A 13,714-nucleotide genomic window follows, 5' to 3' on the forward strand; every position below is an offset into this window, starting at 1 on the left:
TTAATTGGTTTTATTGATTATTATTTATTATATAACAGTTAAAAAAATGTATTATAATTCTTATTTCTAAACATTGATTATGTTTAATTAAATTTTTTAATACATATTGTACAATGTGAGCGTACATGGTGAGACTGCCTGTAAATAGTAAAGCATTTGCCATTAAGATAATTTTAAAATGTTAGTTTTTTTTTATTCTGATGTGATATTGTATCTACTGTTGGTTGTCTTATTGAAAATAAAATAAAATAAAAATATACATAATCTAAAATAATTATTTTTTTTAACGACATTATTTTTTTTTGTTTAGAAAGCAATGAAATAAATATAAATAATAAAAGTTAATTACAAGTAAACACTTATAAAAAAGATGTTTGTCTTCTTTTACAAATACAAACCGCTTGCAAATGAACATTAATTGCGTTTTAAATAATTGCAGAGATGTTGTTCTAATTTTAGTGCCGGTGTGAAATAATCTGATGTTATATCAGGCTTCAAGATTTTCGCTGCATTTGGTGTCGAAAATGTGTACACGCGAGCTGTCGACCTAGCTGGCGGGCAAGTTGTTCGCTCGGACCGGCGCGAGCGTCTGTCGTGCCTCCGACACGTCTGCACTCTGTAGGACCAGACGACGGATGGCTGCCGGATAGACCACCGAATGCGTCACCGCTAATCGTCTTCGTCAATTCTCGGTCTGGTGAGTTTGGTTTTGAAGTTATTTATTACTTTATTTATATAACCTGTTTGTTCCGTGGTAGGATTTTGTGTTGGTCAGCTGGAATGGTTATCACCCTTATACCTGTAGGTATATGTTACTTATACTCCACCCCTAAGGGGATAAGATGGGGGTTGGAAGTTTGTATGAAAATCCAATGTTATTTTAGCGTGGACCTCGCGGCTGAGTTGTACATGATATTATTATGAGTAAATATTGTTTATTTAATATATAAAATCTAAATACGTTGAACCGATTATCCAGCAATAACATTTTATTTTATTTCAGTAACAATAAAACTCTTACAGTTACAAACTAAAATAGATGTGAATAAATCCGCAGTCACAGCTAGAATTTCATATAATACCAGGGTCTGTTACAAAGGTGATCTTTTAAAACAAGGTGTCATCAACATTTGTTCGCCTACCTCAGTATAAATTAAAAACGTTTATAAGTACCATGTAACACTATCGAAACAAATTAATATATTTTATTTCGCGCGTCAATATAATCTCGTACTAATTGATGCCGTAGCAACGAGTGAAACAGAATGTCGCAATTCAATTATTATTTATTGGAATGTGAATTTTCGAATAATTTGAATTTTGGCACGCGTATTCCGTTCTGAAGCCGATATAAATACGACATACAATTGTATAAGTTAAATTGTTTTTATTCATTTTTTAAATTTAAAAATATGAAGTCCGAAATGTTTTTTGAAAACTCCAACATTTAAAATAACACGTTTATATAAACAAAAATGTAAAATATAATCTCTAAATATTATAAAACTTTAATTAAGGTAAAAAAAGTGTAGCGTTCTTAACACATTCTCATGAGTTAATTTAGATAATGACGAAAAATTTAGGTATTCAAATATCCCAAGTTATATTTCTAAAGTCCTTTTCTTCATTAATATTATTTTACCAATAAATCAATGTGAAACTATAATTATTTTTTACAGGCGACAATCAGGGCATTAAGTTCCTCCGTCGCTTCAAACAGCTTCTAAATCCTGCTCAAGTGTTTGAACTGAGTGGAGCGGGTCCTCGCCTTGGACTCCGGCTGTTTAGACACTTCGCGCCATTGAGAGTGCTAGTCTGTAGCGGTGATGGTTCCGTAGGCTGGGTACTGCAGGAAGTAGACAAGCTGGATATGCATGTAAGTTGTAAGATTTAATGATTCTTTCAACTCAATGTCAATATGTATCTCATTCGCGAACTCAGCCTAAAATTCGGTTTATAACAGAGTACGATTATCGTTTAAGAGATATTAATACTATATATAAAAGCCATTATAAAATTTAATTATAAATAAACGAGAGGTGTCATGGGAAACCCGGTTGGAACGAAGTTGCTTATGCTGTATATTATGTATTGAATAACAGACACAATTAAATTAATTAACAACGTTTGAGAATAATTGAACGATAAGAAGATGAATAAGATTGATACAAGAGGAGGGGAACGCCGCCTGGAGGCTACGCGTTTTCCTAACGTGATACTCTCTCTGAAATAGTAAATTGGTTTAGTGTTAATAATTTAATGTTAAATAGTAAAAAGACTAAATGTATTAAATTCACTACTCCCAATGTAAGATGTGTCAAAACGAGTGTACGTTTAAACGGGGAAGCATTAGATGTTTTAGAATCAACAGAGTTCCTTGGTATGACAATAGACTCTAAGCTCCAATGGGGCCCCCATATAAATAAATTGGCGAATAGACTCAGCTCTGCAGCCTATGCGGTAAAAAAAATTAGACTTTTGACTGATGTGGATACCGCTCGCCTTGTGTACTTCAGTTATTTCCATAGTATAATGTCGTATGGCATCCTACTCTGGGGTAATGCAGCTGACATTAATACTATTTTTGTACTGCAGAAGAGGGCTATTCGTGCAATTTATAACCTGGGCCCAAAAGATTCGTTAAGAGGTAAATTTAAAGAAATTAAAATAATGACTGTCGCTTCTCAATTTGTTTTTGATAATGTTATGTATGTACGCAAAAACATAAATGATTTTCCCAGAAATTGTGACGTACATTCTGTTAACACTAGGAACAAGAATAAACTTGTTACTCCAAGTACCCGATTACACAGGGTTAGTAACTCTTTTTTGGGGCAATGTATACGTTTTTACAACAGGATCCCAGAAAACGTTCAAAATTATTCAATTATAAAATTTAAAAGAATCGTTAAAGAGCGTTTGTGTGCTAAAGGATATTACAACACTAATGACTTTTTAGTTGACTGCACACCTTGGGAATGAAATGATCGCCTCCAGGCTGTTTCAAATAACTAAAATATAATTTTCATTGTACACGGAAAATGGTAAAAAAAAAAATAAAAAAATATATCCCGCTGAGTTTCTTTCGCCGGTTCTTCTCAGGTCTGAGGTGCTAAATTCCGAACCGGTGGTAGATTTTTGACAATCAATAAGCAAGTGTATACACTTCTATATTGAATAAAGATTTTTGACTCTGACTTTGACTTTCGCTCTAAGCCGCGTAAAAGAACCTTGTTCCAAATACATATAATAATAATTAGAAATTATATCTAGGAACACGTAATAAATATAAAAGATAACATATATATTTATTAATTTTATAATGTAATTGATAATTAATTGTTTTAGCGACAGGTGCAAACAGCCGTTCTGCCCCTGGGTACGGGTAACGATCTAGCGCGGGTACTAGGCTGGGGCGCTTCCTGTGACGATGCTGCAAATCTTCAGCAATTGTTGGAAAGATACGAGCGAGCTTCCACCAAAATGCTTGACAGGTGAGGACGAGTATGGTGTTTCTTTTTTTTATGAAATTACCTGATGGTAGGTGGTCATCACTGCCCGTAGACATAGGCGCCGTAAGAAATTTTAATTATTCCTTACATCACAAATGAGCCATCAACCTTGGAAGCTAAGTTCCCTGTGCATGTCGTAACATTGGCTCACTAATGCATTAAACCGGAACACAACTACCCAGACAGGCTTGCACAAAGCTCTACCACAAAGATACAAGATTCTCTCATAATCTTTTAAAATGACGATTCAATAATGGAATTTGTCTTTTTCCTCTCAAAATCCGATGTTCTGTACAAGAGATTCATGTAAATCATCATATTAATTTTATTAAAAATAATTCTATATTATATAATATTCGACAAGCTCATGTCTAAGCTAATGCTTGGCATTGCTTAAATATTCTGTCAACTAGTCTATTAAATATTCTTCTACGCTTGATAAAAAGAGTGCCTTTATTCCATTAGCAATAAAAATGCCTGAAATGAATATTGTTTTATTAAAAGCATTGATTTTTTTAAACTAAGGCCACAACCTAAAATTATTGAAAGAAATCAATTCGTTTTTTAATTTATATATTGATAATGATGGAAAACATAATGACGAAAACTGTTAAAGGAAGAAGAAACCTCTGACAAAATGACCAGCTTTGAAAAAATAAGGTCTTATTTGTCTGCCTAACAAAATTGTAATAAGGATGAATGTTTAGTATTTTCATTTATTTAAAAAAACAATTGAAAGATATTATTTAAAAAAAATGTATCATTTATATTTAGATGGTCCATAATGACGTTCGAGCGTGCACTGTCAGTTCCACCGCCACCGCCGGCTCCACCTGATTTGCTGGAAGAAAGTTCGCTTTTAAGAAATCTACAAGAAATCGTACAGGTAATTCGAATTATACAAATGTGTATAATATATAATATTAACAGCATTTATAACATTTATTACAAATATGAGTAATGAACGTTTAGGCTGGCGAGTGTGGTGAAGGTGAGACGAGTAATGCTCGTGCGGCACTTCGTTCGGGCTGTGCGCAGTTGGCCGCGGTGGGGGAGCGCGCGGGGGGCGGGGCTGCGCGTGCGGCTCACCGCCTACGCCGCGCCTTGTCGCTGTTGCTACATGCGCGGACGCATCTCGCTCACGATCACGCACGCTGCGAGTAAGTGATCGATAACTCACTTACTGTGTAAATCTAAAAATAATGCTACATACATATATTGTGTCCTTGACAATACTTATTTATCCTTAATTTAATAATTAAGGGGGGGAATTCACTGTCTATAAGTAAAATATTACCAACAAATATACATACCCTTGCCAAAATGCAAAATGGAAAAATCCGAGCCTTTAGTTAATTTGACCTTAGAATGAAGGTATGGATCATATCTTGCAACTAGATTTTCAACCAGCTAGCAAGCCCAATTGGAATACTCCCAATCTTTATTCGTTGTACTCCATTAAATCAAAAAATATATTTAAAATTATTTGTTTTATTTCATTATTTTCATATATATAGATCTTGGGAGCCAATGGACACCAGTGATAGCGAAACAGAAACACAACCAGCCGAAAAGGGCAGCATCGAAAAGACTGAAAAGGTAGGTACCGATTGATACAATTAGCACGACATACGAAAGTACCTATTTAGTTTAAATTTTAAGTAAAGACAAAACATTCATGAAAATAAAGTTTTAAATCAATCATTTTTCAAACAAAACTACGTCTAACATCGTTGAAATGTCGTGTGCTCAACAAACCATACTAGTAAATAGAAAACTATCATCGATCACCTCAAAAACACGTGTATCTCAGGAGCAGCTGAACTGGGCGGCGGCGGCGCGCGGCTGCTCGCTGGCCGGCCGCGCCGACAGCGTGCGGCGCGCGCTGCACTCGCTCGTACGCACCCTCGTAATGATCTACCCACAGGTAGGTTGACGGTGGTTCAAACTTATTAATAAAATATCTTAATGTAGATTTTGGAACTATAAATCTTACGAGTTGAATCAAGTATTAAAAAAGTAAAATATCTGTGATTTCTAGTTACATTTTTTTTTCAAATGTCCTTAGCACGTTTAGAGTAAATACTGTATTCACCGAGCTATTGAAGTTATTTATGTACATCAACCGCTCATTAATATTGCCTTATCGCCAGGGTGTGTCGCAGGACGCGAGTGCGGAGAGCGGCGCGCTGCCCGTGCCGCGCGCCTTCGCCGACAGCCGCCGATCCTCAGCCGGCTCCGCCGTCTCAGCTGCCTCCATGCAACCTGAAAAGTTAGTAGTTATAATTAGGTATTTAAAATAAAAATATAGTACTATTACTTATCGCCTTCCATTATACGGTATTATAAATTGAACGAATTTTATCTTTTAGATTTAATACGTACCTTCGTACCTTAACCCTAATTAAAACATGGTGCAACTTGAGAAAGTTGGTGTTAGGTACGGGGTTCAAGCCTATCATGGGTGGATTACCCACTATAACACCGTATTTATCAGTATGATTAGGATAAAATGATAAGTTATTTAATGAAAATTATAGGCATAAAAGGGCATATTCTTAATTCCGTAGAAGCATATTGGTATTACATGAAAATATTAATATTTGTAGCACAGCCACAGCCACAGCGATGACAGTGACTCCTTATCAACATATCAATTTTATCATTACCGCGTACTTCAAAACTAAAAATAAAATCATTAATTATATTATTTTTTTTTACAGCATTCCAGACGTAGATGAAGATATAGCAAAATTAATAAGTTCAAACCCACCAGAGCATTCAGATAATTTAGATGTCGATAAGCGTGACCGCAGCAAGACGAGCTCCATTTCGCCTCAGGACCGACATTCGCCTTCGATCCTGTCATCCTGTGATACCAGCTCGTGCAAAAATCTCTTAAGGCCTGACTTAGATCGTACTAGTGGCACTTTTAATAGCAGTAGTCTTACCATACCTAATTTAGTTATCTCAGATGATAGTGATAAGCGCGATTCGTTAATACAGGGAGAAACTTATGAATCGGACCAATTGACTATAATAGATATCGACAAGCCGTATACCGACGACGTTCACTTCCAAGATATATGTGAGAGAGCGGCGCCAGAGAGCGGTGACTGCACGCCTGTAAGAAAACTTTCTAGTATAGACTTGGAAATAGATGCGACCAGTTCAGAGGGGTCCAACATTAGCGATGATTTTAGTTTAATGTCGGAAATCATGGATAGTAAGCCGGGTGAAGTAGAAGAAGGATGTGGTATAGGTCACATCGATTCGCCAGAAGTTTCAGAAACTACGTATATGAATTCGGAAACATTACATGGTGAGTCTATTATGGATGATATAAGTTCGATGCTCGGCCAAGAAGTACTTTTAGCTATGATGGGGAAAAATGGAGAAAATGAAACGTACACCGATGATACCACCTTGTTCACATCAGATACGGTTTCTGATATACCTATGGATAGTAGACACCCTAGCTTGGAAAAGAAAAATGAAAGCAAAAAATACATATCCAAAATCAAAAAACCAGTGGAGGCCGAAGTGGAGAAATTTGGTTACGAAAACAGAGTTTTTTACATAGAGAATGCTACTAAAAATGAAGATCAAATAAAGTATTGTAGTTTAGCGCAATTCGAAGAAGGAAGTGATATAGCAAGAAAGTCTTTTCGAAAGCAAATGAGAAAGAGTATGAAAAAAAGAATAACAGATGAATCAAAACACCTCTTGCCTAAAACGACAGAAGAACTTTCAAAGGGTAATGAGACTCCGAACCCACAAAGTCCACCCAAAATTCCACCCAAAATTCCACCCAGAGTTCCACAAAAAGTTATCCACAAAAAACCAGATCCAGAAGAACAAATGCCCCCTTTCCCTCAAGTAAGCGTTGTGGTTGAGCCCCCATCACCGTCACATAGTGAGGATAAAAGCATGAAGAACTGCCAAAGTCGTATGGCCTCAGTTCTAAGTGACATATTCGATCAAGGAACAGACACACTAAGTGTTTACTCGCCAGAGCCAAATCTCAGAGAGAGAGAAAGACGACAGTCCGATAATCCGAAACTTTTAGGATCTGATCCAGAATACGGTCAATTTTTAAGTTGCTCTCCGGCCGCAACGAGAAGGATATCATGCGGAAGCCTTTTTAAACCAGGAGAGGCGGATAAGTAAGTTATTACCCATATCATTCATTTGTCAAACACAAAATCTTATTAATTAAAATAACAAAACTTCTATAAAATACCAATCTGATTAGAACATTAAATGTAATGCGTACACTTTGTACGATATTTACATATACATACCAACATATTAAGATAAATACATATTTGAAACAAAACTATTCTCAGTACATTAGTTGTGTACCTAATACTATTTTCATAAAGCAGGCTATCAACATCAGTATCTTCGATATGGGGAGAAGGCGGTACCATTGGGGGCAGTAGTAGCAACAACAAATCAGATTCTAGTGAGAAAGCCAAAAAGTTGCCAATCATCAACCCACTTGTGCAGCTGCCAGCGTGGCCGCACGTTACACAAGGCTTCATCAGTCAGTGTCTTTTAGCTAATGCAGATGCACTATGTGCAGCAGTAAGCCCACTGATGGATCCAGACGAGACGCTTCTAGAAGGTTTTTATGAGCGTGCTGTGATGAATAATTACTTTGGTATTGGAATTGACGCTAAAATCACACTGGACTTTCACAATAAAAGAGAAGAACATCCAGAGAAATGTAGATCAAGGGCAAGGAATTATATGTGGTATGGTGTTCTTGGGTCTAAGGAATGGGTGAATAGGACGTACAGGTAAAATGCCTTTTACACTTATGCATTTAAAGGCCTTATTTTAAAAAAAAATTTAAGATTTTTTTTTAAATTTAATTAAAAAATTTTTAGACATCTCGGTCAGCGTGTGCAACTCGAATGCGACGGACAAAGAATACCCCTTCCCGAACTTCAGGGAATTGTCGTTTTAAATATACCATCGTTCATGGGAGGAACTAACTTCTGGGGAGGAACGAGAGGGGATGACTTATTTCTTGCTCCGTCATTCGATGACCGGATACTCGAAGTAAGTTGTCTTATCACATAATACAAACAATGAGAATGAAAAAGAAAGTAATATATTTTGTTTTTATAATTGATGTGGAGTGAAGAACTAGTACTTTTAATAGTTATTTAATTGACAACCTAATTGGGCTTAACGTCAACTTTCCAGTAATCACTTCATATGTTGTCATAGGTTTATCTGTAATAATTTACGGTACTGATTGCTTACAAGTTAAAGGAAATTATAATTAAAAAGCATGGAATAAGGTCACTACAATTAACATCTGTAACTCAAATATGCCGCTATTCTTTAGGTAGTAGCGGTATTTGGATCCGCGCAGATGGCAGCGTCGCGCCTCATTAACCTGCAGAAGCATCGCATCGCGCAGTGTCGCGCCGTGCAGATCAACATCCTGGGCGAGGAGGGCGTGCCCGTGCAGGTGGACGGAGAGGCGTGGCTGCAGCCGCCCGGCTGTGTGCGCATCATTCACAAAAACAGAGCGCAGATGCTCTGTCGCTCGCGTGCCCTCGAGACCAGTCTAAGGTCAGTAGAGACTAAAGAGATTCTGTATGCTTTAAGTTACAGATTCAATTTCCTTTGACTTTCGAATAATTTGGATTTTCACACACATGTTGAGACAAATTGAATGAACTATAATTTTAAAAATATTATGATCACATATTTTTAATTGTTACATAAAAATGTAATCTGCTTGTTTTAGCTTTTTTTCATTTTAACCAATATTTGATATTCTGGTAATTTAATAAAAAAACAATTTAACTATAAAATGTTCCCATACAGAGCTTGGGATGAAAAACAACAACAGAAAGCACACGCCGTTGTTCCGACACGCGATCTGGCACCCGCAGAAGCAGCTCACTTACTCATCCTCCTCGATGACGTCAACACTATCGTCAAATACGTAAGTCACATCGGACATATCAACAAATCTTAACATTGATTTTTTGATAAATATATGTTGACCTTTATTAGTGTACTTCATCTTTGTCTCTTTCTAGTAACCCGTAGACCGTAAATGTCTCGTTTTTTGGCATTCACCTCTTCTGTCAAGGATTAAGTTTACAGTTTATTTCACTAAGTTGGGCCATGGCATGTTTATGGTTATATATGTGGTAGAACTCGATCTTGACACATGCAGGTTACCTCACGGTGCTTTCAGCAGAGCACGAAATAAATTATGAACTTAACTTAATGCTTAATCGGTCTAGAACTTATGCAATATTTAAATTATTTTCGTCAAAAATTTGATCTTATTCTGAATTTGTCCAGGATGAGTGTGGAATTATATTCTACCAGTGTGTTTCTGGTTTAATCGCAGGTAAAGCTTGCGTGTATCAGTGAAAGTGCGCCGGGACGCGTGTGCGGCGCGCTCACGGTAGCGCGGCGCGTGGCGGCGCAGGCGGACGCGCTGCAAGACGCCGACGGACATCTGCTGCCACCGCCTCAACTCCGAAGGCTTCTCGCTACGCTGGTGGGTACATAGCGCTACACAGCAGTACCATGAGCAAAACGAAAGGCATCAAATTATAACAGAAAAAATATACTATTGACGATCAGACAGAAATCAATGTATACGTATATTTGTTTTAGTTTGTCGTTAGCTAGGTGTTTTAGCTTTTCCCAACTCGTTTTTCGATTACCTGAATTCTATAGTTCTTGGGAAAGATTTACGTTGTCTTGGATAATTTCGGCCACTGAAAGCGTTGCATATTCTTATGCCTATCAGAACTAATCAAAGCCCGACCTAGGTGGAGAGCTGTCACGAGCTGCTCGACAGTGGCGCCGACCTCGGCGGCGCGGCGGGCGGTCTGCGCGCGCACCTCGCACGCTGCGTGTTGCGAGAGGGACTCGCCTACATACAGGCGGAAGAGGTACTCATGTTTTTGATTGAATCTAAACTGCCACAAACTTATCTGGACCGGTGGTGTAAATTACTACGACTAATAATACCATGGCAAAATTATTGATGTTTTTCTATAATTTAAAAGTTTAGGATTTTTTTATAATTTTTTTTTTTGTGACCATGTCATGTGACATAATTTGTCATATAAAATTTTATTGTCTATTTTTTCAATGTTCCTAACAGAGACGTTTAATGACAGCGTACCTCCCGACAGACCAGATAAGTCTGTTGATCTCTAAACGCGTATTCGTATTTAAGGATAACGTAATTTATTATACGTTTATAGCGTTTGAACTTTTTACTTAGTTATATTTTCCATATTAGTTAAGTGATTGTAAATTTAATAATACTTTTACTTTTATGTTCCAATAAATAAAAAATATTCCTTGGCAATCTACGTAGTGAGATTTATTGCTGAAACATTTTTATATTTGTTGATTTTTTTTACAAATTTTATGTAAATTCGAGATTTAAAGATTGTGTACAATCTTTATTTAGTACATTTACAGTTATTAGATTAAACGACTGCTGATTTTGTCATTGTCCCCACATTTTCCAGTCACCTCATATAATTCCAAAAACATATCGTAGAATATCACTAGATGGCATTAAACGATATTTTTAAATCCTTTTTTTTAAAGACTATAAAAAGTAAAATTATATCTATTTATCGATTCTTATATTCTCCAAACTAGAACTATCTTTTACGCCATATTGCCCAACATTTGACCAACTATACCCACCCTACATCTCTCCCCTCATAGATTCCAAAGAAGTCCAGTAGCAAATGGCTGCGAAGCCGTCGAAGTATCTCCGAAGGTGGAACGACGTCAACTCAGACAGCTGCACAAGTACGGTCCTGGGGAGTGAAGGAAGTTCAGGCATGGCTCGAGACGATCGACCTTGGCGAGTATTCCGAAGCGTTTGCGAAGCATGACATCACTGGTCGGGAACTCTTGTCTCTAGCGAGACGGGATCTTCGGGATCTCGGCGTCACTAAAGTTGGTCACGTAAAGAGGATCTTGCAAGCGGTCAAGGAGCTTCAGTGACGAAAACGTGGCCGTTCTGAAGGGAATGGCCATCTCTAGGAGAGTGTAAAGTTATTCTTTCGGACCTAAATCTAAAAACTATCCTGTCCTGTATTAGAATTTGAATAGAAGTCATATTTCACGATAAATATTTCGAAAGAATAGCTAGAGATTTTCCTGTTCTTTAATCAGTTTTGTACTCGGTGTAAGTCCAGTTCGGTACCCCAATTAATTGATAGTCTACCAATTATCCTCGAAATTTCTGCATTCGTGCGAAAGATTTCGACAATTCATATTACCAAGCAATAATTTGAATTAAATTCATATAAAGATATTAAAAGTTAAACTTTATAGATAACGCCATTAAAATATAGGTAAGATTGAAAATGGTACCTACTTCAATAACTATAATTAGTGTCTTTAATTAATATATCGTACTGTCGTCACCACTATCCCTACTATATACCCTAAAGAAACCGAATTATTTTCATTTAAAATAAGACGAAAGCGTTGATAAATTACGTTTTGAATATTTGCGTGAATTATCTAGTCTAATATATATAAAAAATCATTCGCAATATCATTTTGCGTCAAACGTTACATATAAAAACGTTGCGCTAAAATTCGATCTTCAAATACTCTTCGATCTCAACGAAGTTTATCGTTTAGTTTTGTTTTTTAAAGGGGTGAAATATTTGAGATAGTTAAACATCGAAGTTTTACCTCTTCCGAGCTAAGTTCCTCTACCAACGAAATCTTTAATTAGATTTACAAATTTAATTTTAAAACTCATAACTTTTGATATAAGTAAAATATTTTCTTATATAAAATGTATTTCATTATCAAAAGAAAGACGTGCCATTACATTATTTTTATCAGACGTGGTGTAAAATTTTTAAACGCAAACTATCGAGTTTCAGCTGCAGAAAAAAATCAATGAGAAAAACCCACAAACATAATAACATACTTCTTATTCATGTGTACCAGATTTATTTGTCATTGTCAGATTCAATCATGGGCACTCTTGGACTATTGGTGAGGCGCCCCAGAAGTATTAAAAAGCTTAAAGGTATTTTTTGGGGAAGATCAAATCGCCAGAACACTGCTTACACCCGGGGGTTGGTCATTGTAAATAAAGGGAAACATTAACTAGGATTCTACGGTTTGTGTAAAGGAAGCCGGAGAAGCGTACGCTACTAGATTTGACCAATGAGCAAGCGTAGTGTTTGTGTTGGCTGTAAGTTGGAACCAACCCATTTTCCAAAATTTTTATGAGAATAGTGTAAACGTGATAGTTTGCGCGTAAAAATCACACGAAGGTCACTAAAGAAACTTTATTATAAACGGAAACACAAAGAATATGGATCAATATTTCTGATGTTGATTTTTAAAAAACGAATTCGAAGTTGTGCTAAGATATAACTAAAATCGTTTACCGAATGTGATCGATTTAAATAGGGATCAGAACGGCGAATTTACTAGGTAATTTACCTACTATAACTAACAATATTATCACTATTCTTCTACGTTACTTCAAACATATAAGTTGAATTCTTCTCGTGATTTTTTTTTCAGATTGTTTAAAATGGTGTTTATAGTTATTGCAAATGAAGCTGCCAGAACTGCGTTCATGATTTAATTTTTAAGTTTATCACCTACATAGAGCACAAATTCAATAATTAAACAAGTTTTTACAAATAGACAAATAGCCAAATAGAATTATAGCGTACAAGTCGAATTAGTAATTCTTTAGGAATTAAAAAAATATTAGTAACTTACAATTTAATTGCAAATTTAATAAATAGATAAAAATAGCCTTTTCCAGTTATACATGAAATATTGATAGATGATGATTAGTATTTGCCTTAATAAAATAAAAAGTACTAAAAAATATTCCATCATATCGATTCAAAAATATTTAATCTGTGCAAGTTTAATTACAAAAATTTAAGAAATAAATAATTGTACTCAATATTATTCAATAATTCCGATTCGATATCGTAAAAATCTTTGTGGAAAAATACTTCAAAACAGTCATAAATTATTTTAAACGTTCCCGTAAATTAAGGGCTTGTTTCAGTCATAATTTGGTTGTTGTTTTCACATCGATTAATAATTTTACTAAAACATTAATTTACTAAGTATTAGTAATATCTCTACGAAGAATAATTAAGCTTCTTTATTAATAGCCACTTAGCCGT

The 13,714-nt window shown here is 35.8% G+C and overlaps 1 protein-coding gene across 1 annotated transcript in view; it reads left to right on the plus strand.

Annotated features, from left to right (window-relative positions):
• LOC125068912 (diacylglycerol kinase eta) overlaps nt 1–11,644 on the plus strand; it is a 178,804-nt gene extending 167,160 nt beyond the window's left edge. Inside the window, exons 7-22 of the mRNA XM_047678291.1 lie at nt 492–697; nt 1,680–1,876; nt 3,349–3,494; nt 4,287–4,398; nt 4,485–4,672; nt 5,030–5,111; nt 5,326–5,439; nt 5,666–5,784; nt 6,236–7,678; nt 7,898–8,317; nt 8,408–8,582; nt 8,875–9,104; nt 9,363–9,483; nt 9,901–10,053; nt 10,331–10,453; nt 11,250–11,644. Coding sequence (XP_047534247.1) covers nt 492–697; nt 1,680–1,876; nt 3,349–3,494; nt 4,287–4,398; nt 4,485–4,672; nt 5,030–5,111; nt 5,326–5,439; nt 5,666–5,784; nt 6,236–7,678; nt 7,898–8,317; nt 8,408–8,582; nt 8,875–9,104; nt 9,363–9,483; nt 9,901–10,053; nt 10,331–10,453; nt 11,250–11,534 — 4,114 coding nt within the window. The 3' untranslated portion in view covers nt 11,535–11,644. The remainder of the gene's footprint in view (nt 1–491; nt 698–1,679; nt 1,877–3,348; nt 3,495–4,286; nt 4,399–4,484; nt 4,673–5,029; nt 5,112–5,325; nt 5,440–5,665; nt 5,785–6,235; nt 7,679–7,897; nt 8,318–8,407; nt 8,583–8,874; nt 9,105–9,362; nt 9,484–9,900; nt 10,054–10,330; nt 10,454–11,249) is intronic.
• The last annotated feature ends 2,070 nt before the right edge of the window (nt 11,645–13,714 follow it).

This window comes from Vanessa atalanta, chromosome 2 (genome assembly GCF_905147765.1).
Source record: "Vanessa atalanta chromosome 2, ilVanAtal1.2, whole genome shotgun sequence".
In the NCBI taxonomy this organism is placed as follows: Eukaryota; Metazoa; Arthropoda; class Insecta; order Lepidoptera; family Nymphalidae; genus Vanessa; species Vanessa atalanta.